Genomic DNA, 24,466 nt, shown 5'->3' with positions numbered 1-24,466 from the left:
GAGTGTCGTGTTATGCCCAGGCCATGGTTTGGGGGGGTGACATTACAATAGAGGTATTGTAAGGGGTGAGGGATTAAGAGTTTAATTCCTGAATTGCGAGTGTCTAATTTAAAGTTGCTCAGTTTAGTGAAGTTGGAAATCCTATTGGGGTAGGTCGTGATTTTTAATTCCATGAGCAAGGAGTTTTTCACGTAAATATCTTGCGTTATTTAACTTCAATCGTTTAATTGAGGGAACAAATAGAGAATCTGATTATTTATATAGTTTGGTGGACTCTTAATTTCTATCATGCTCATATAATTTTAAGTTTAAGTGACACCAAAAAACTGATGCAATCATCAAGTACTAATTACGTTTTAGTCGTGACACTTTGAATATTGAGGCGCTCTTTTATGAACTCACCAAAATGCTGCTATTATAATGTGCTAAGATGGTTATCCTTTAGCATCATTAAGCAAAGCTTTCTTTGCTCCTGTATACCTGTTTTTCCTACCAAATGTCAATTTATTTAACTCCCCAGGCTAAGGTTACCGATATCAATCAATTAAATTAAATTATTGACAATTTAATTCATTGACTAATTAAATCATTTATACTTCCGCTCAACTTATTTCATGTGACGGATACAAAATTCACCTGCAGGGTTTTCACATGAAAACTTATAAGCATCATTAATCTCAAAGTCGAGATACGAATTCTATCAACTAATTATTACTTCTCAAATGTATTTTGTCATTATTCAATTTACCATAAATACATAGATCCGTAATTGAATCGTACATATTAATAAATTAAAATAATGAATAAATCACATTGATCATAATAATCATATCAAGATGAAGAATTTAAGTACATTTAATGAGTTAGAGAGATTATTTTATATATTCAGTATAAAATTTGTTATTTGAGGAATTTTATATTTATTTGAGTATTTATTTATTTACTTGCCTCTATTTATTTTAGTGGTCATGCATAAAAGGGGTGGGATCAGTTGATTTTGAACATTGGAAGAATAGGGATAGGAGATTGAGGGATTAAATAAAATAGGACAACAAAGGGGACAAAAAGATAAGGTTGGTAGGTAATTGAAGAAAAAAAAGAGAGAGGGAGAGTGAATTTAGGGACAAAAGTCAAAAAGGAGGGAACAGGTGGGGCCCATATTTGAAAAAAGAAGGGAAAAGAAATATGATGGATGTGCCCCAGTAAAAGAAATACCTATTAAGGTGTCATTTAGCCATAAATATAAAAAATAAATTCACCTTTTTGAAATTTTTGAAGTTGAAGTTGGAGTTGTGTTTAGCCATAATTTTTAAAATTATAATTTTTGGTGAAATATAGTATAAAAAAGTAAAAAAAAAAGTTTTTCTTATTTTTGGTATTCCGGAATACAACTTCAAGTTGTATTCGAATATTTATGGCCAAACGCCTAAAAGTAAAAAAAGTAAAAAAAATTACGGAAAAAGTGAATAATTTTTATGGCCAAACGGCTACTAAATTAAGAAGTCGTGTTTGGATATGCAATTTAAATTTCTTAAATTGCAATTTTTTTTATAAACATAAAAACTTCACAAGTTGTAAAAATCACAAAAAAAAAATTTAATTCTTATACAATCTTACTAAATGAGTAAATCACAGTTTATAATAAAATTAATACGCTACTAAAAGACCTTTCTAAAAAAATACAACATCAATTGATCAAACTTTAGCTCAATAAAAAGAAAAATTTAACATGAATAGTAACATAACTACTCTTTAATATAATCCTCCCACATGATACGAATAATCTCTTCTTCAATTGTTGAAAATATTTTACCAACTTGCATATTAATATTTAATACAAATGATTGGTAAACATGATTGGTAAATATATCTACCAACTTATGAGTCTTTTTTTACAAAATATAAACATATGGGTCAAATTTTACATTTATATTTTTTGAAATCATGATTTCAAATCCCAAATCATGCCTTTTTAGATGATTTGGGATTTCATCTCATAAGATGAAATCAAAGATGAAATCGCATGTCCAAACGCTGATTTTATCTCATGAGATGAAATCGCATGTCCAAACGCCTACTAAATTTGACATGCGTGGATGAAGTTGTGTGGATTTCTATCATACGGATTGGTGACGTGTCCTCACGAGATTGACTACACAGTATTGTTTGGACCTTTTGACAGTCTAATTTGTATTTAAAATAAGTATTTAGATTCCTGTACTGACGGACTGTATTAAAATATAACTAATATACATATAATAACAAAGTTGTACGTATTATTATGCAATTACAAAAAATATGATAGATACTTGAAAATGTACTGTCTTTGTAAAGAATAAAAAATAATAGTTACTAAAATAAAATTGTAGTTTCGTCTGTGTATGTGCAGATGACTGTGAAAAGTAATAATTATTGAAATTATTTAAATGACAATAAATTGATACAAATCCTAATATTTGCAGAAATAAGGATGATTATCAATAAATTGTGTTAAAATCTAAAAAACGTGTATTTTGTGTTATCTAACGATCAGGGAACCTTGAGACGTTAAATTTCAAGAACGATGAGCTAAAATTGGGTGTCAACAAGTACATTTAATGACCTAGAGAGGTTGTTTTATGTATTCAGTACAAAAACACTTATCTCTACTTGGTCTGTTCAATACATACAAAATATACTAGCACAAGAACTCGGAACTATACTGTTCCCATAATGAAGATAATTATATTTAATCTTATGCTACGTGTTACACCTTGAGAATTTTCGCGTCGATTACGTCGTAAGCAAACTAATGTAAGTCCAGAGAAGCTATGATACTCCTATAAGGTTAAAGAAAGACTTTTGACAATCATTAAGCATGTACCCTAAGGGTTCTGAGGCTAAGATAATCGAAGAAAGTACTTTTCGTGAAAGTTTGTTGACTGGGCAGAAATACGGCCTTACATATGGACCGTAAAAGTGACATACAGACCGTCTGTCGTGTCTGAGAGGCGCAAAACAACATCAGAGAGTTGTGCAGAATTTTGGCCAACATACGGTCAGACATACAGACCGTAAGTATGACATACGAACCGTATGTCCACCGTAAGTTGGTGTCGGTGTCGGTGGAAAAGTTCCAAGTTACATATATATTTGGCCCACTTCATTTTTTTCCATTTTGCATCAACAACAGACCCTAAATACTCCCAAAAACCCTCTCCACACCTCTAGAACCTTTTCCACACTCCATTTACATAAATCCAAGGCAAATCAAACATCAACATCATTAATCCAAGGAAATCAAGTGCAAGGAAGCTCTTTAAGATTGCTAAGTCAAGAATTTCTTTGAAGTCGAGCTGTGGTTTTCTTCAAGTGAAGCATCTCCATCCAAAACCCATTTCTACACAATCAAAGGTGAGTTTTATGATCATTTGATGTTATTTAGAATATCAAGGGTTGAAAGACTTGGATTATGGAAGAAAGTAGAAAATGGTTACAAATATAAGAATAAAAGGGTATTCTTGAATAGTAGTTTGACATGGATTATGATTCTCGAGGTATTATGAGTGAAATCTTGTTGTAAATGATACAAATGATGTTAAGGAGGTATTATATGAGAACGAGTACGATGTTATGCCATAACTTTGGTCATGAATCATTTTGGTAAGGAATTATGGGAATTGAATAATGTCGAACTGGACAAAGTTATTGATTATGATATTATGAATGTTGTTATTGATGTTGGGAGTTATTATAGCATATGAGGAAGTTGTAGAAACAAAGGAGATGCCGCCAATTTTCGTTAGCTTTAGCTTAAGCCTAAGTATGTTCCAATTATCTAATCTTAGTACGAACTTCTCAAGGTAGAATCGTGAACCTTGGAGAAAAGCGTTTAATTGATAAAGTTGGAGAGACGTAAAGGTATGTGAGGCTAGTCCCTTCTTTTTCTAAGGCATGATTTCTATAATATGACCTCCTTTATCTCTTCATGACTTTCTTATATTCCGAAAACTATGAGTCTATGATTATTAAGAGCTTTTCATGAAACAGAGATAAGAGATGCATTGTGAATATGAAGATGATGATGAGTCTAAGTTTAGAGATTCTAAAGCTTATGATACGATAGTCTTATGAAGCCAATGATCCTTATATGATTCCCTGATGCTGCTCATTGTTGTTGTACTCACCTTACAATGCTAGTTCCTCCAAGGAGAGGCATGATGATCATGACTATTCCATAATGGAAATCGGGGGTTCTCGACCTTATGTCACCCCAATAGAGTTGTAGCATTTAATTGATTTTAATGCATGCTTTGTGATAAGTATATAATGATGAGTTTACACCGTGTCTAGATGGCCGGGCATGACACCGCTAAGGTGGGCGGCTTATGATTACACCGCGCTTAGATGGCCGGGCATGACACAGCTAAGGCGGGCGGCTTAAGATAACACGTTGCCTGGATGGCCGGACATGATACCACTAGTAGGCGGCGTGCGATAGTTACCCAAACACGGGTTAACGGTGATAGTATATTTGATATGAATAACATGTGTTTTCTTTTAAAAGCTAAGGTGTTATGTCTCCGCCTCATGTTTCATCATTTCTTTATTATGTTAGTATTATTCATGCCTTACATACTCAGTACACTCTTCGTACTGACGTCCTTTTCCTTTTGGAGGCTGTGTTCATGCCCACGTGTGTAGACAGAGAGACAGTGCAGACCCGTAGGAGCTCACCTTATCAGCGGATTCACAGGAGCACTCCACTACTCCGGAGGTGCTACTTATGGTCATATTATTTGTGTATATATTTGGGTACGACGGGGTCCCGTCCCGTCCTTATGTCACGTACTCTAGTAAGAGGCTCGTAGATACGGATGCGTGGGTAGTTGATGCCTTATGGATACATCAATGTATATTCTTGTATATCGTTTTTGCAGCCATGAGGGCTTATGTATATTTATGTATTACCTTGGAGATTATATGTGTCCAGAATGAGTATGATGGTTAGTGTCATGAGTGGTGCTCGGTAGTCAGCTCCGGGTACCAGTCATGGCCCCTAGTTGGGTCGTGACACTACAATCATACTACAATCATACCGATAGCTTTGTCCAATTTCCATCTTATATTGTGAACATAAACTTTATACTTATAAGAACTGATGATTTAATTTTCTGTGTATAAGCTAAACTCTATACACTAAATCATCTACTATACAAGTAAAGGACACACATACTAGTACATGATCTATTTAACTCTTTAGTAAAATTGAATAAATAATTATTCCATAATAAATATTATATCCAAACATATGATTAATAGTATATATCCCAACAATAATCCATTTGCTTAATTATCCAAAACGGATAACCCTGTAGGTTGTAGCTAGATGAATGTTATTCCATTTGTATTTTCTAGTAATTTAGCAAAGTTGCTATTCTTGAATTTAAGTGTGCCTCATTTTGTAGTAATTTGGGTGCTTTCCTGTAATAGTGAAAAATATGTTGACAAACATACGTAGGCAGAGTCAAGATTTCAACTTTGGTTTTGAATTTAAGAATGACGACTTCAAATGCTAATATATGAGTTTTATATTTAATACTGTACTAGTCTCTCGGCACGTGCGTAGCACGTGTAACCCCAGTTATGTAGTATACTTTTTTAGTCATTGGGTCGTGACATTCTGCCTCTCCTGAAACCAGCCATAGCCAACCTCTTACACCTCCGCATAGGGGGCATTCACACATCTCCTCTTCACATGTCAAACCACCAGCCTTGCTTCCCGCATCTTGTCCTCCATCAAGGTCATCCCTACCTTGTCCCAGATATCTTTATTTCTAATTATGTCTCCTCTCGTATGCCCACACATCCACCGCAACATCCTCATTTCCACCACCTTCATCTTCTGAACGTGAAAGTTCTTAACTGGCCAACACTCCGCCCCATACAACATAGTCGATCTAACCACCACTCTGTAGAACTTACCTTTAAGTTTTGGTGGCACCTTATTATCACACAAGACTACGGATGCAAGTCTCGATTTCATCTACCTTATACCAATATAATGTGTGACATCTTCGTCAATCTCCCTATTCCCTTGGATAATAGACCCAAGATGCTTGAACCTTCCTCTCTTTTGAATGTCCCGGATATGAAGTCTCACCGTCACGCCTTCCTCATGTTCTACTTCATTTAGCTTGCACTCCAAGTATTATGTCTTGGTCTCTGCTCAACCTGAACCCTTTAGATTCCAGGGTCTGTCTACAAACCTCCAAAGTAGCGTTAACTCTGCCGCGAGTCTCCTCAATCAAAACTATGTCATCTGCAAATAACATACACCATGGTACCTCACCTTGAATCTGGCACGTCCACAAGGAAAAATAAAAACAGGCTAAGGGCTGACTCCTAGTGCAACCCCATCACAACTGGGAAGTTCTCCGAGTCTCTTCCCACTGTCCTTGCCCTAGTTTTGGCTCCATCATACATATCCTTGATCACCCTAGTATACACCATAAGCACACCACTTGTCTCCAAGCATCTCCATAGAACCTTCCTTGGGACTTTATCGTATATATTTTTTAGATCGATGAACACCATATGTAAGTCCTTTTTCTTTCAAAACACACGTGTTCAAGGAATCCTAAGTCTATCTAATTTCTTGTTTATGTTTTGGAGACACGTCATTATATACATACATATATAAAGAGAAAGCAAGAGAATAAGAGAAATGTAAATGACATAATAGATATACAATCTGCCTGTATGGCAGAAGGCTATTTGGTTTGAGGTATTCACGTACTCTTCTTTTCTCTATCGCGTAACTTCTTGGTATGTGCAGATAAAATGACGTGCTTATTTACTAATTGTCATGATCAATCATCTCTATAAAATTACCAAAATACCTTCGCCTTTACATTTGTAGATTAAGTTTGGAAATATTAATCGTAGCATAAGAATATAAACATAAATGTGTTTGTTTGAACATTAACATACATTTATATGATATTTCACTTTCTCTTCTTCGGCATCAATCAATGAATGTGAAAATTTTCACAAATAAAAAAAACTTTGAAGAACGTATTAAGAGGGTGCTTGAGTAAGCTTATAAGCTATTAGATTTATAAGCACCTTTTGATTTATTTACGCATTTGATAAACATTCGAAGTGCTTATAAGTCAAAATCAGCCAAAAGTCATAAATTGGTCACATACCTAACTTATGGCTTTTCATTTTATAAGCACTTTGATTTTGCTTAGTTAAGTGTTTGATTATTTTATCCTTAACAAATTTTTTAACTCTCAAAACACATTACCAACAAAACCCTTAACTTCCTCATTATTCCATATCTGTCGTTCCCAACTTTTATTACTAAAATAATTTTGAATTTATATTTTCTTGTAAAAACTTAAAGGATATTTTAGTTGTGATAAACTCAAAAACAACTTATCAACACTTTTTTCACCAAACTATCAATTGTTTTATATCATTTTTTACACTCCTATTCAAACATGTAACTGCTTTTTTATAATATCAGTTTCAGCACCTAATTTAAGTTTGGTATCATCAGTGAGTATTTGAATATTTTACCTTATTTGTAACTCACACCTTTTTTTACGGTGTGGCTAATATTAATTGATTTTTAATAAAAGAAACATTCCTAATAATTAAAAATCTTTATTTACATTTTTTCCCCTATGAAACTCACTCAAATGATGATGATTGGGCACTTCAAAATTGAGAATATTTTAATGTTGCAAAAATGAGTTAATAACCAATAGCTAAAGAACCATAACTACTAAACAACGCCAAACACACTTAAACCACTAAATTTTTCAAAATGTTGAGAGTACCTTTCCAGATGTATCAAATCCTTTACCTTTCCTCCCGTTACGTATAATATACGACGTGGTGGACAAACAAAACAAAAAAGAGAGGAAATGTTATTAATTAAATAAAACTTCTTCAATCAACTTATCTTATACAAAAATTGATGATGAAATATGAAAACAATAAAAAATAAATAGAGTAATGTAATAGAGAGAGTAAGGTTCTACATTAGATTAGTATAGAAAGAATTTGCCCGATATTTAATATATCCAATCATCTTTTGAGAGGTGCATGCATATATCAATAGTGTTAGATCATTTCTTATAACCCACGACAAAATATGAGAAATTGGTTTCATAACAAATAAGTCAATTACGTATTTTTATATGGTCCTCTTGAAAGGATGAAATAATAAAGTTAGATCATTCCTTCTAAGCCATGGCAAAAATATGAAAGTTGCTTCATTAAATAGACCAATTAACTTATTTTTATATGATAATTATTCAATAATAAACAACTATAATAAGTAAAAATTAAAGGAAATCACTCATTCACGAAAACACATAATATAAGCGTTGTCAATTCTCAATGAAATTTTTTTATCGAGTTTTTCAAGTGATAAAACCAAAGCAGTTACAATGAAAAAAGAGAGAAACAACTACCGTGTTCACAACATGCAGTGTGTTTATCTTTGAAGACGTGGCATTGTCTGGCCACTAAAAGCACTTCATAATATTTCTATGCACATTTATAATTAAAAGATTAAACCACATTAGAACCTCGACATCACTACAACAAACATAAAGGAGTATAATAAATGTGAAAAAGAGCCATATTAATCCATGGACTTCCTTAGGAGGAGATGGCTTGCGCATTTCAATAATCTGGTCAGGAACTGGGCATAGATTTGGCAGATAATTTCAACCGATGGGACTCCGGCAAAGAATAATAAGGAGTTTGTATAAAAGCAACGTATTTAATCAGATTTTAAACGCTGTGTCTAGTAGAACCGTTGGGTTCTGTCGGATCCGTTAGTCTTTTTAGAAAAAAATAAAAGTTAAGTAGGGTATTTATATTAATAAGAAGGGTATTTAGGTAATTTAACTTTTAAGTTAGGGGGTTCATGCTTTTAATATAATATAAATGTATTTAGTGATTTTTCTTAACAAAAATATATTGTTTGCACGAAAACTAAGGGGTTATATGCCTATTACCTGTTGCTAGTGACAGGTGACATGTATCCGTGGAATGAGTTGAGGTGCGCCCTAGCTGGCCCGGACACCACGATTATCAGGATAAAAAGCTAATGGGTTATATGAGGTACATTGGTATTTTTATGGTTATATGAATAGACTAATGGGTGATATCTTTAACCTTTTCCGGTGTTCAAGTGAGAAGTGCTTGAGAAGTATATTTGAAGCTCAGAGAGGATGTAGGAACTTTGTGAGTAAAAATATGAGGTACTGATGTTGATATTTTTATGTTTATATGAATTCTTCCTGATTGAGTCAATTTTTTTTTTTCACTTGAATACTAGTGGGGTAATATTTAACCCCTCTAATGTCATGCAGGTTTAACAATTTTCTTTCTTCCAATATCTCAACAGTATTTTCAAGGTCAAAACATCAGCTTGCGGAAAAGCTGTTTAAGGGAGTTGATGTTCATGGCCGCGCTAGTGTCAAGGATAGGTCTAAGTTTCTAGTTAAGGTTACATATTTGTTTATCAGTGAATCTGTCTAAATTTTTGATGAGTGGGAAATATGTATTGTGTTTTTTCAGTTACTCCCCCAGCCTCCATTTCTTATCCGTCTCTATTCTTTTCATTTTGTGGATTAGCACTCATGTTATCTAACAAATGATTGAATGTGTGGCTAGCTTGCAGTAAGGAGGAAACAGTTAAGACTTTATTAAAAGACAACAATCGGTAGAATGAGAAAACGAGGGTAGAAGACTTGAAATATGAAGTTTCATGTTTGATCACCTCTCATCATAATGTATCTTAAGGCTTGGGCAAGCTTGTTTAACCCATGTCATTGGGAATTACGTAAATGAATAGTCTTTGGGGTTTGGTATCGGAATCTTCCCTCACAATGGATGCAATATATTTCAAGATACGCTATATATTGGGAAGTCCTATTAACTGCTTACCTACCATCTTTTTTAATGTTAGTTGGGTGAAAGGGAGATAGCAGGAGAGAGGATATATAATAGGAGCAAATTAAAGGGGGCTAGTTGTCTCCGCTACTTAAAATGGAGAGAAATTTTGCAACCCTCTGTAAGTGGAAAATGGAGCCTCTGTAAGTGGATCACAAGTAGGAGGATTAGCCAACGTAATTTGAGGGTAACAGTTGAAAAAGACTGTCTTTTAAGTTGGTCTATTTTTACTTTTTATTTTTATTTTAAGCTAAGGTGAGAGGTAAAGATCAAATACTGATCTATCCTACTAGATCCCACTTGAGAAATTACACCGAGTATGTTGTTGTTGTTGTTCTTCTTCTTAAGCACTTCCCTTTACAATGATTCTTAAGGTTTCTGAGCGAAATTATTGAATTTTAGAGTTAACTAAATTGATCAGAGTATTTTGCTTTTAGAACTTCACCTTTGTTGATCAAGATAACATCCATCGTTAAATGAATTTGTAGTTTACAGTTTAAATTTCAATCTTCCAAGACAGGTTCTTATTAAATAAATTATATAAGATTCTCCATTAGTTATTGCGCTCATATAATTTTAAGTATGAACCAAAACACTGATGCAATCATCAAGTCTAATTACGTTTTGCTGTAAGTCGTGTTTCCCAATAACAGTAAATTAAGAAGCTAAGCTGAACTGTAGCGGCAGTCGAAGTGTTGTACCAGGCTTTGAGCTATACTAAATAGAAAGCTGAGTTTGTTTAAGCTCTGATTGCCAAAGAGAACTAAGACGATGATATTATATGCTTCTTTGATCAATATCAACAGAGACGGATAAGTGGGAGCAGAAAGTCGAAATTACCTTATACATTAGTGAGGTCTTGCAACCACCTCCCGTTTAGGAATAATGGTAATAAAGGGATTCTGAACCAACCTCCATTCTTGAGTAAGTGAGTTGTCTCTAACTTTTCTGTTACTAACTTCAGATTGCTGGAACATGGCGGGCTGTCCTGTTTCTTGTATATATATGCTGGCTGGTTTATATCTCTAGAGTAATTTTACATTCAACCCAATCATAAACCTGCAGCTAAAACAAATTAACGATGTTATAAAAGAATCTGACTCGGCTAGTCACCTGTAAAGCCACACAAGATTTTAGACTCACATTATATTAGCAATCATGGGCGTAATGACGTGATTAACAGGCTATAAAAGTGTTAACAAACATAACTATACTTTTCTAATAGGAAAATGACAAAATTTTCACCCTACAACCACTCGCGAAAAACCCAACATTCGGATGAGTGAAAATTTTTAATTCTATATTTTAACTCTCTTTTATTTTATTTTATAAAAATAGCCCAATTAAAAGAGGTCGACCCGACCAGATCCAATTTTTGAAAAGTGTAGTTAATATATATTTAAAGCGTACATTTTGTTGGTCAGTAAGAGATTGATTTTTGTGGAGTAATAGTAACTACGAAATAATAATATTGTGATAATTAATCTTTTCTAATTCATTGATCCTTTTAGTTGTTTGATTTACTAGAGTTGTTTTCTTGCAGCATTTTGCATGAGATTCCGAGAGGGGAAAAGGAAAAGGAAATGTATGGATAAGAAGATAGATACTAAGAATCAAAGAGCTCTGGAGACAATAATCACTATCAGTTTGGATGAAAATCTTAAAAATATGAATTCAAAATTGGGCAATATTTTTTGTAGTGATTTCAAAGGATGTGTAGGATACACCATTTGGATACATTTGAAGGTGATAAAAAATTGGTGTGTTATCACTCGTCGAAAAGTTAAAAAATTGCATCGGGGGCGGTCCTCTTTTAATAGGATTTGTATTTATTAGATTAAAAAAATGTAGAATAAAAATTATCACTCATCGGAGGTTGAAATTTCCAGCAATTGTGACTTTTGTGTTAGTAGGTTCAAAGTTTTGTGATTTTTTTTGTTATAAAAACATACATATGTGATTTTGATAAAAGAAAATTCATAATTATGTGACCATTTATGAAAATGCCGATGGTTAAAGATTGTAACTGATAATTTAAGAGGGATTTAATGGTGAAACCCAAGCTAAGCTTGGTTGTATATATGGGAGGAGGTAGTAACTTAAAAGGTCACTCAATTATGGTTTTTATTTTATTTTATTCTTTTTAAATTGTTTTTATTACACAATGGGTGGGGGAGGGTGAATGGGGGAGTAGATTACAAGGTAGGAAATCGAATCCTCACCAATAAAAAGAAAGTTCAGATAGTCAATCAACTGAGCTACCGAGATCCCCCACTCAATTATGGGTAATGATCTCCCAACGTCACTTTTTTTTTTTTTTGTAACAACAAGGTCACCCAACTTTTCTTATATCACTTTAAAAGTCACCCAATTAATATTCGGCCAACAAAATATGACATGACATTTAATTTTAGTCCACATGGACTTCTTTTTCTCAGTCTACATGGCAATAAGACCCGATCCGACCAAAATCCATAACCCAAATTAACCCTATCCAGTTGGACAAAATCACGAGCGGAACTTTTTACTCTCACCAAAAATTCAGAACTTGAAAATTACTAGTGTATTGAAGTCAAAAGTTATGAAATCTCAAAGAAAGGGGTTCATCTCTTCCCCACAAGCATTATTTAATGCGAAAAATGGACCACTATGTCGACGGTGCTGCACGGAAGAGAAAACGAGGGTGCTCCTATTCTGATTGTGCTGCCAATAAATGATAGGAGTACGATTTATGACTCAGAAGGAATATAATGGCCAGACTTTAGGAACTATATTTACTTAATGTCGTTAAAAAAATCCTTATGGGCGTCGCCTGAGAGAAGGAAAAAGAAGACGACACAGTGTTAATAAAATGATGGGCCAAGTGTTTTCAGAGAGAGTGAAGCTCTATTTAATTAAGAGAGAATAGGGTTAATAAGAGCTAATTTGGGTTTGGATTCCGGTCTTATTGCCATGATAACGTAAAGATAACACCCCGAATGAAATGGGGCTCACCAACGGCTGATACGTGAATAGTCCTAACTAGCAGATCCGCTGTCATGTAAATCAATACCTGCATCGTGAAATGTAGGCCCCGAGCATCAAAAAGGGACGTTTGTACATTTAAATTGTACTGGTATGTAAAGCAACTAAATGAAATAAACATGACACATGAAATAATGGGAATGAAAACTGAAACTGTAAGCTGAATATGAACATGGGCATCATCTGACATGAATAAATTTATAACATGAGTAAAAACATTTTAAGTGTGTGTGTCTATATATATATATATATATATATATATATAGAGCTGTAGTATAATCGACAACATGAAATCACCATGTGGGTACGTGGAGTCTGGTACCTGGCCCGACCAGCAAAGCAACCCCACACCTTGCCAGGATATAAGACATAAGCATGACATGAAAGGATCCAATTCAATTGTCTGAAGGTATTATCCGAATTTGGGCGGATCGACCCTGACCTTACGCTGGCATACATAGTTTCAGGCTGTCTGAGCCTTCTCGGTAAATCTATGCTATTCTAAAAAACATGAACATGGATATAGGTGGCATATGATCCCATGATTTGTATAACATAACTTGTAAGTATGACTTGTAGACATGATTCGTAAACATGACTTGTAAACATGATTCGCGAGTATAATGTAGCATGAATAAAGTATATAGTATAACTTGTATGAAACATGAAAAGCATGTAGATTTTCATGAAAATAAGCATAATAGTTCATATCTTGCATTTAAGAACCCATGGAATGCAAAGCATGGATGTTCATGGATTACAGACGGATTCTCAATAACCAAAATGGAATATCAAGAATACAATAACAAATTATTAATACAAACATGGTATGTCATGGTACATGTAACTTAGGGTCATCATAAATTAGAGTAGAAACCTTAGGTTTGTGGAACTTTGTATTTTCATGGATGAACATAGAGTGGGGAAGAATAATGATGTTCGCACACGTGGATAGAAACCCTACATACCTTAGTCGCTCCAAAAACTTTCTCAAGTCTAAATCTTTAAAGAAGAATTCCAAAAGCTTGAATCTTGAACCTTGATATGGGTTTTCTTGAAAACTCTAGGTTAGAAACAATGAATTTTCACTTAGAATTCATGTGTTGATGTCATAAACACTTGGAATCACTTGGAAGAGGTTATCTTGGTGTAGGAGGATGATGGGAAGAGAGAATGGTCGTTCTAGGACTTGAGGATGTGAAGAATTAAGTAAATAAAGGTTTAAAGTTGTTGTCGGACCCGTTTTACGCTTATTTTTGGCCCATTTTAAGGCTCGTAAAATATTTTACGGCCCTTTTTACAGAGCAACAGAACAATGTTTAGTAAATCGTACATAACTTTTTGTACAAATGTCTGTTGACCTCCATAATATAACGTTGGAAAGATATTTCAAAGATCTATAACTTTCTTGAAGGAAGTTTTTCCCAAATTCCTTATAAATTTTCCCGTATACTCACTTTAAATGAGATCTGATGCAAAATTACTTGAAAACATGCTTGGTAGGGTAGCTTTCGACTTTACTTTGCCCAAGGAATCTTCTTATGACTTGATTAGGTTTCAAACACCCTTTCTATACTACTAATATTGGGTTCATTATACTCCCGTTTTATGAGTCAAACCTTAGCCTGAATGCACGAGGTTTTACATGTAAGCCCTTTACAATAACTCTATTGCAAAGCTACACAACTTGACTAACTCTAGCCAAGAAAAGAAAACAACAAAAGTTGAAACCTGCCCTATAATGACACTTCTTGAAAGTAGAGTAGGATTACAAGTAAAGAACAAAATGACAAGACTCATCAAACCTAAGGACTTAAGACATCTTCAGTTGTCGGGATCTAGTCCTTGAATTTGTGGCAGCCTTGTTCTTCAGAAGACCTTTATAGCAGCAGCGGCTAGCACTTGACAATAATTTATTTTTCAGATTTGCAAGTGTTAGGTTAAACCTTATAACATGTTGTATATATATTAGAGAGCATGTGCGAATCATGTAATAAGCGATAGAGACATTTCATCTTTTAGTTTGGCTTTTAGCAAGCACGCTAATCTGTCTTCTTTGCCAGTCAATACGATCGCAAAGCAACGCTACGGTGTAGAATTGACTTGTACGACAGCCAAGGGAACTGATCCTATCTAGTCCCTATCCACAAGGGAACATATCTTATCTGGTTCCTCAAGCACATTTGTCAAATCATTAAAATTTAAAGTAATCATAGCTTATCACGCAATAATTAGTGGAAAATCTAATATAATTTATTTAATAAGAACCTGATCTTGGAAGATTGAAACTGTAAACTACAAATTCATTTAACGATGGATGTTATCTTGATCAGCAAAGGTGAAGCTCTAAAAGCAAAATACTATGATCAATTCAATTAACTCTAAAATTCAATTGTTTTGCTCAGAAACCTTAAGAATCATTATAAAGGTAAGGGCTTAAGAAGAAGAAGAACAACAACATAATACTCAGCGTTCAACAAAGGTGAAGCTCTAAAAGCAAAATGCTCTGACCAATTTAGTTAACTCTAAATTCAATTGTTTCCCTCAGAAACCTTAAGAATCATTATAAAGGAAGGGCTTAAGAACAACAATAACATATTCGGTGTAATTTCTCAAGTGGGATCTAGCAGGATAGAGTGTACGCAGACCTTACTCCTACCTTGGGAGGCTTAAAAACAAAAACAAAAAGTGAGAATAGACCAACTTAAAAGACAATAGTTTTCAACTGCTCCCCTCAAATTGCTTTGGCTAATCCTCCTACTTGTGATCCAGTTGAGGGTTGCAAAATTTCTTTCCGTTTTAAGTAGCGGAGACAACTAGCCCCCTTGCTCCTATTGTATATCCTTTCCTGCTATCTCCCTTTCACCCAACTAACATTAAAAAAGACGGTAGGTAAACATTTAATAGGACTCCCCAAAATATAGTGTATCTTGAGATATATTGCCTCCATTGTGAGGGAAGATTCCAATACCAAATGCCAAAGACTATTTATTTATGTACTTCCAAGTGACATGGGTTAAACAAGCTTGCCCAGGTCTTAAGATACATTATGATGAGAGGTGATCAAACGTGAGACATCATATTTCAAGTCTTCGAACCTTGTTTTCTCATTCTACTAAAATCGCACGCTGTGGTAGCTATTGGTCCTTTTTTTTTTTTTTTTTTCCAGACTGTTTTATCATGGTTTTTCACTTTCGTTATTTCATTTTCATATTGCTTTGAATTGCTTGCCCTTATCTGACCTTTTTTGCCGTGCTTTCTCTTGAGCCGAGGGTCTTTCGCAAACAACCTCCCCACCTTTCGAGGTAGGGATAAGGTCTGCGTACACTTTATCCTCCCCAGACCCATAATGTGAAATTTCACTGGGTATGTTGTTGTTTTCTTTTAACGAAAAAGGCTTAAATATGCCATCGAATTATCGGAAATAACTCATTTATGCCACTCGTCAATAGTTTGGCCCATTTATGCCGCCAAAATGGCTCATCCATTCCATCGCCATTACCAAAATGGCTCATTCATGCTATTTTTCATTAACATTTTTACAATACTAGATATGACACGTGACCTCCAATTAGATGTCCACGTTATTTAATTAAACTGGCCTAATTATAAATCCCAAATTAATAAAAAAAAAAATTCGACCCATACACTCGACCCATCATTTCTTTTAACCCGCAACCATAATCTTATTTTCCTCTCCCTCATTCATTATACGATTAAAAAACACCCTAAGAGGAGTCTATTTTTTTTTTTAAACGTATCATGAATGAGGGAGAGGGAAGTAAGATTATTGTTGTGGGTTAAAAGAAATTTGGGTGGATCGGGTGTATGGGTCGAATTTTTTATTAATTTGGGATTTTTGGGTTGGTTTAATTAAACACCGTGGACCTCTAATTGAAGGCCACATGTCATATCTAATATTATAAAATCGGTGTTAATGAAAAATGATATGAATGAGCCATTCGATAATGACAATGATATAAATGAGGCAAACTATTAACGAGTAACATAAGTGAGTTATTTCCGATAGTTCGATGACATATTTGAGCCTGTTTCATTCTTTTAATGAAGTCTTAACTGTTTCCTCTTTACTGCAAGCTTGACAGACATTCAATCATTTGTCAGATAGTATGAATGCTAATCGACAAAAAGAAAAGAAGAGAGAATGATAAGAAACGGAGGCTGGGGGAGTAACTGCAAAAGCACAATACATATTTCCCATTCATCAAGAATATAGACAAATTCACTGATAAACAAATATGTAAACCTTATTTAGAAACTTAGAACTATCCTTGACAGTTGACACTAGCGCTCCCATAATTATCGACTTCCTTCAACACACGCAAGCTTATGTTTTGACCTTGAAAATACTGTTGACATCTTGGAAGAAAGAAAATTGTTAAACTTGCATGACATTAGAGGGGTTAATTATTACTTCCTCCGTCTCATTTTATATGACACTCTTTCCTTTTTAGTCGGTCCCAAAGTCAATAACGTCTTTCTATATTTAGTAACAATTCAATGTTAAATTTACCTTTTACCCTTTATGAAATAATTTTTAGCCACACAAATTTTGTTTATTTTAGACCACAAGTTTAAAAAATCTTCACTAATTTCTTAAACTCTGCACCTCGTAGTCTTCCTTTATTTCTTAAACTTCGTGCCCGGCCAAGCACCTTCACATAAAATGAGTTCACATAAAATGAGACGGAGGGAGTAGTATTCAAGTAAAAAAATTGACTCAATCAGGAAGAATTCATATAAACGTAAAAATACCAATACAAATACCAGTACCTCATAAAAACTCACAAAGTTCCTATATCCCCTCTGAAATTCAAATATCAATGCTTTTTGTTTTTTTTTTGAGAAGGAAATCAATGCACTTCTCACTTGAACACTGGAAAAGGTAAAAGAGATCACCCATTAGTTTATTCATATAAACATAAAAATATCAATGGACCTCATATAACTCATTAGTCATTTTTTTTTTTTTTTTTTTTTGGTTTGGGATAACCGAATTAAATATAGAACTCACATATTAGGATTTGAAGTCGTCCTTATAAAATCCAAAACCTGCGAAAGTTGAAATCTTGGCTTGCCCTCTATATGTTTGTCAACTTATTATTATTATTTTTTTTTTTTCACAATTGCAGTGCAGTTACAGGAAAGCAACTAAATTATTACAAAATGAGGCACACTCAAATTCAAGATAGCAACTTTGCTAAATGAGTACAGATGAAATAACATTCTAGCTACATGGTTATCTGTTTTGGATAATTAAGCAAATGGGTTATAACTTAAATGCAACAATTAACAAAAGCATAGGGCTACCAATGATAGAAAAAGGTGAAATTCAAGAAAAGGGTGTACCAAGGTTGAAATTGCCACGTGCTACCAGCTTTCCAAAATGGATGAATAATGAATAGTATAGACATCAAAATTAAAATTCTCCCAAAATTAGGAAGTGTAAAATTGCTCTTAAAAATGGTGTAATCTCTAGTTTCCCTTTATGGGGTTTAACTCATTTCACTTTTCAAAGCTTAGAGAGTACTGAAAGAAGGACGGTTTGAAAGAGAGTACCTTACCACTGACACATACAATGTCTCCCACCTTTTGCTTTTCCTCTAGGCTCCTGAGAAAAGCTAGATACATGAAGCGAGTGCCACGGAAAAACTTTTTCAAGTGTAAAAATACTGTTTTCTTCCTGACATTATCAGCTCTATTACTCATTAAATCGGCACTATCATCCCTAGAAGTGGATGGTGATTCATTATCTACAACATTACAAGCGACAACCACCTCAAGGAATGACAAAGAATAACTACCTCTTATTCCCCTGCATTAAGCAAATGGGTTATAACTTAAATGCAACAAGACACAAAAAGGGGAAATTCAAGAAAAGGGTGTACCATAATAGTACGTGGAATTGCCATGTGTTACCACCAGCTTTCCAAAAAATGGATGAAGAATTATGAATAGTATAGACATCAAAATTAAAAGTGTAAAATTGCTCTTCAAAATGGTGTAATCTTTAGTTTCCCTTTTATGGGTTTGAACCCATTTCACTTTTCAAAGCTTAAAGAGTACTGAAAGAAAGAAACCTTGAACTTGGGGTACTACTACTAGACTAGACTAAGGCCCCGTTTGGACATGATTTGAAATCATAATTTGAAACCTGATTTCAAATCATGTTTGTATATACAATTTGAATATTTAAAGTTGTATTTTCTCTTATAGACATAAAAACCTCACAAATTGTGAAAACTATCAAAACATTCTCAATTCTTATACAATCTTACCAAATGAGCAAATCATAGTTTATAACAAAATTAGTACACTACTAGGAGACTTTTCTAAAAAATGCAACATCAATTCATCAAACTTTACTTCAATAAAATCGAAAATTCAACATGAATAGTAATGTAACTATTATTTAATATAATCTTCCCACATAAATTAAAGGTTGGTAGACATAAATAAAGGTTGATGGAAGTTAATGAGATTGGTAAATGATTGGTGGGGGTAATTGTTAAAAATATTTACCAACTTATGTGTTTTTTTTTTTACAAAATATTAACTTATGGGTTAAATTTTGTATTTAAAAAGTTGAAACCATGGTTTCAAACCCAAACCATGTTTTTTTTTGGATGATTTAGGTTCAAACCATGGTTTCAAACCACGAGTGAAAATTGATGGCCAAACGCTAGTTTGAAACCATGGTTTCAAAATTGATAGCCAAACGCCTACTAAGACTACTAGGGATATAAGAGAAAATTTGGGTGGGAGACACTTTTTCCAAATTAAAATATTTCAAAATTAATAAGAAAAAGGGAAAAGGATAAAAAATACCCCTATACTTTGAGAAAAGGACTAAAAATATCATTCGTTATGAATTTAGGTAAAAAATATCCCTTCCATCATTAAAATTTTCAAATATATCCCTATCTTAACGGAAATTCACAAATTCCCAAAATAACTCGATTTCATTTTTTAAACTTGCTCCATCATTTAAACCCGACTTAATTAAACAAAAAACCTGCATCCCTTTATTTCCCCTAATTTCAACGGCAGCATAATGTTTATGAACATGGATATGAGAAGGAACATTCATATGGCATCAGCTGCATGTTATTTTTAGAAGCTTTTCTTTACTTGATTTATATGTATTCCTCTTAATAGCTAAGGTTCACCATTTTGTTCCTTAAAGGGCCATGTGATTTGCTTTTCAGAAAATGTATTCTCTTGATTGCTTTCCAAGTTTTAAGACTAGACGAGATTCATACCATTAAATTCCTCTAGTCGCAGTTTTATAGGAGTAACTGCTCAGACCTTTATCATTATAATTTCAATTATATACTAAGATCATGCTGATTCTGGGGAAAAATGGATTGTGCTCCATTCATTTAATAGTAAACATCATCACTTTTCAAAGGATTAAACTGCTCTTTGATAAACTTGGAACAGAGCTTATTAGAGAGTACTAAAAGAAAGAAGGTTTGAACTTTGGGTACAAAACTAGACTACCAGGGATATAAGAGAGGCCCATTTTAGCAATTCGCAATAGGGGAAATAGTGATTTTGGTCCTTGTGTTATTGCTTAATTTTGTTTTTGGTCCTTGCATTATTTAACTTAGCACATCAAGCTTTCATTTAAATAAATTGTGCATTTTGGTCCTTAAGCTGACTAAACTAACGGATATTAAAAACAATAACTCTAAAATACTAAAATAATTTTTTTGTTAAGTTTCTTTCTTTCTGTTAGCTTAGGGACCAAGATCACCTGATTAATTTAATTGAAAGTTAAATATACTTTGTCAAATAATATAAGGACTGAAGGTAGAATAAAGCAACAATTCACGGATCAAAAATGTTATGTTCCCTTCACAAAGTAGCCTTCTTTGATTTAAAATATTTTAAAATAAATAAGAAAAACACTTAAATAGAAGATTGAGTTGTAATTAACATATTAAAAACTAGAAGGGCTATTTTGTTTTTTTTTTAACTAGAAGGGCTATTTTGTTTTTTTTTAACTAGAAGGGCTATTTACAAATAAATTAAATATTTTAGAAAAAAAAACTATATCATTCATTAGTGTCTTCCTTTTCTGTCGTTCATTTTTTGGACCCTTTGTAAAAGAAGAAATTGTTGCTCTCTTTTCAACAACAAATTTTTTTCTTCTTTTGAACTTAGTATTTTATTCCTGGAAATTCTTCTCTCTTTCTAAATACTAGTAAATTCCCTATTTTAGTTCTAACATCAATCTCTTTATTTTATTTTTTAAAATGGTTGTTATGATAGCAATGATATGGAGTTACAATTAAATATCTTTTGTTTGGTTGGGTATTGTTTCTCGATCATTGTGGTGGTGATGATTTTTACTTGTTTCTTTGTGAAGAACTCATCGGACAAGTAGATCCTAGAGATTTTGGCAATGAAATACCTCAAGTAGACCAGCTTAGTTGGGAACGAATCAATCACAGTGAACTCCAAATCCAATACTTTTAGAAACTTAAAATTGTGAAATATGTTTGAGGCTTGAGCAATTGAAGAGGATGCATTTGCGTTAGCTCCCTTGAACAGTACAGAGCCAACAAGTGAGCAAGACAAACTCCATGATACTAGATCAACTTTAGCATAGAAGGCCAGTCGACGTCGAGCAAGCTACTTGTAAGAGTAAAAGTCTCCTTGGGACCTAGAATAAAGAAAATAGTACACAATAAGTTTCAAAAATCACTTCATTACTTTATTGATTGAATAAACAAAACACCATTTAGTTGGTCTTTTACCGTTCTATACGCTGTATAAGATCCTCCTTGTGTGCTCTTGCCTTGCAGAAATGAAACAAAATATCATGAATGCGACATACTTTGACCTTGCCACCAAAACTCCTCTTAGCAAGCATCACTAGATTACTTTCAACAATAATATTCAAGTAATCTTCTACTATGTCGTTAAAAAAATTCCTTACGGACTTTACCTGAGAGAAGAAAAAAGAAGAAGACACGATTTTAATAAAATGATAGGCCAATTTTATTTTAGAGAGTGAAACTCTATTTTAATTAAGAGAGAATAGGGTTAATATGGGTTGGGGTCGGGTCGGATCTTTTTGCCATGTGAACTGAGGAAAAAAAAAGAAAAGGAAAAGTCCATGTGTACTGAATTAAATGTCATGTCATATTTTATTGGCCAAATATATAATGGGTGACTTTCAATGTGATATGGAAAAAGTTGGGTGAGCTTCTTGTTACAAAACAAAGAAACATGACCTTGAGAGATCATTACCCATAGTTGGGTGACCTTCTCATTTCTACCTCTTAGTTATAGTGCATTTGTACAATAAAAACATGACCTTCTCTTGTTCCCGTTTGGCCATAGTTTTGGGAGCATATTTTGGAGACTTGTTTTCAAATCTTTGTTTTGCCATAAATTTTTTCCAAACTTTGAAGACAAATCTTCAAAATTACAAATTCTGGCTCAAACCTATTTTTGGACCAAGATCTATTTTTTGGCCTTTTCAAAACTTTTAAAAACTACCCTAATCTTTTTTTTTTTTTTATAAAAAAAACCTCATCTATTTATGACCCAACTAATTATATATACCATATTCCTCCATTAAAGCCGTATCTACTATACATCCACAATTAAAGCAGTCTCTTCTATAAAGTGAACGAGCTAAGCTAGTTACTATCATTTTTTTTCTTCTTGAATGGATGGATCTTTGTATTGTAATTTGAATTGCAGTAACTAGCAAGTGTGTTGTTAGCAATTGTTATTAAAATATCATGTTTTGTATAATTTGAGACTAGAAAGTATGTATGTTTTGTATGGTTGTGTAGTCTTGATAGTTTTTAGAACTTAAGGGTATAAATAATGTTTCATGTTTTCCACAACAAAAAGTGAAATATGTTTTGAAAAACTATGATCAATTACATTTTCAATACTTGAAAAACTTCACCCAAATCAAAATTTTCAATTTTTTTTTGGGAATCTATGGCCAAACGCTAGCCAAGTACCGTAACTTCTTGTTTATGCATCCTAAATTCTCCCTTATACCTCAGGAACATATGATAATGAGTTTTAACATGTAGCATCCTCCTTTAAAAAAATCATCTCTTCTTTACCAATAAATTTCAACACATATCGAAGAGGATATAATGAGTTTTAACACTGAAAATGACTTTAGGAAGAACAGTATCACACTTTATATTATACCAGACACACTTATAGTGATACAAGGAGCTCGAATTTGAAGAGCTTGTGACATTCAGTTTAGACTCGTGTGTCAAGGAGCATTTCAACTTACAGTTTAGGCTCATGCGTCAAGGAGTGTTCTAACTTGCAATTTAGGCTTTTGTGTCAAGGAGCATTTCAAATTGCAGTTCAAGCTCTTGCGTCGAGGAACGTCACAACTTATAGATTTGGCTCAAATTTGATGAGCTTTACGACTTGAGAATTTATCCCAGATTTGAAGAGCTCGGGACATCTGAGTTTAGGCTCGTGTGTCAAGGAACATTTCAACTTGCAGTTTAGGCTCTTGCGTCGAAGAGCGCTTCAACTTGCAGTTTGGACTCATGCGTCGAGAAGCGTTGTAACAGACATGGACTCTTCGATTTCATCTTCAGATCCAAACTTGCCCCCACTATGGAGTTCTTCTATAGCTACATCTTCGTGAGGCTCATAGACAGGAAACCATTGATCTTCACTTATATCAATGCTTAATTCCATATCATGTGCACGGGTTTCCAACTCTTCAAATGTCTTGGGCTTTATTCCTTGCAATATGTAACGAAGACCCCAATGCATTCCTTGGATGCAAATTTCGATCCCAGAAGTTTCACTAAGACAATCTTTGCAGTTAAGGATCAAGTTCCTCCACCGATTGATGAAGTGAACAGCTTGCTCGCCATTTCTTTGGCGGGAATTTGTAAGCTCTATCATGCTCACAACACGCCTTGTGCTATAGAAGCGGTTGAGTAATTCTTACTCTAGGTTCTCCCACCTATCAATGGAATTAGGTTTGAGGTCTATGTACTAATCGAAGGAATTCCTTTTGAGGGATCCAACAAATTGTTTGACAAGGTAATCACCATATGTTCCAGCATTATTGCAAGTTTCAACAAAGTGTGCTACATGTTGTTTCAGATTTCCCTTGCCGTCGAATTGCTGCAACTTAGGAGGTTGATAGCTAGTAGGCATGTTCAAGTTATCAATCCTTTGCGTATAAGGCTTTGCATATGTAAGAGAAGATTTGGATGCAGACTCAGATTTATGCTTGACAACCTCCATGATGAAGTCCTTCAATTGGCTTACGAGAATCAGACCTTCGGCGGAGACTTAGACCTTCTTGATCGTTATTTTTTGTTTCGAGGATGACTCTCCTTCCTCTTGTGTTTCATGATGGTTTACATGTGCTTGGGTAGATTCTCCTTCGTCCATACTCTCTAATTTATTTGTTAACTTGGTGGTTTTAGCATCTTGATAT

At 33.8% G+C, this 24,466-nt stretch overlaps 1 protein-coding gene across 1 annotated transcript in view; it reads right to left on the bottom strand.

The window, feature by feature from the left end:
• Positions 1 to 17,317, bottom strand: part of LOC132067520 (ATP-dependent DNA helicase homolog RECG, chloroplastic) — a 97,582-nt gene extending 80,265 nt beyond the window's left edge. Inside the window, exon 1 of the mRNA XM_059460787.1 lies at positions 17,252 to 17,317. Coding sequence (XP_059316770.1) covers positions 17,252 to 17,302 — 51 coding nt within the window. The 5' untranslated portion in view covers positions 17,303 to 17,317. The remainder of the gene's footprint in view (positions 1 to 17,251) is intronic.
• Between the last annotated feature and the right edge of the window lie 7,149 nt (positions 17,318 to 24,466).

This window comes from Lycium ferocissimum, chromosome 8 (genome assembly GCF_029784015.1).
Source record: "Lycium ferocissimum isolate CSIRO_LF1 chromosome 8, AGI_CSIRO_Lferr_CH_V1, whole genome shotgun sequence".
Taxonomy (NCBI): domain Eukaryota; kingdom Viridiplantae; phylum Streptophyta; class Magnoliopsida; order Solanales; family Solanaceae; genus Lycium; species Lycium ferocissimum.
The sequence above is the reverse complement of the archived record's forward strand: the minus strand, read 5'-3'. Positions and strand labels throughout refer to the sequence as shown.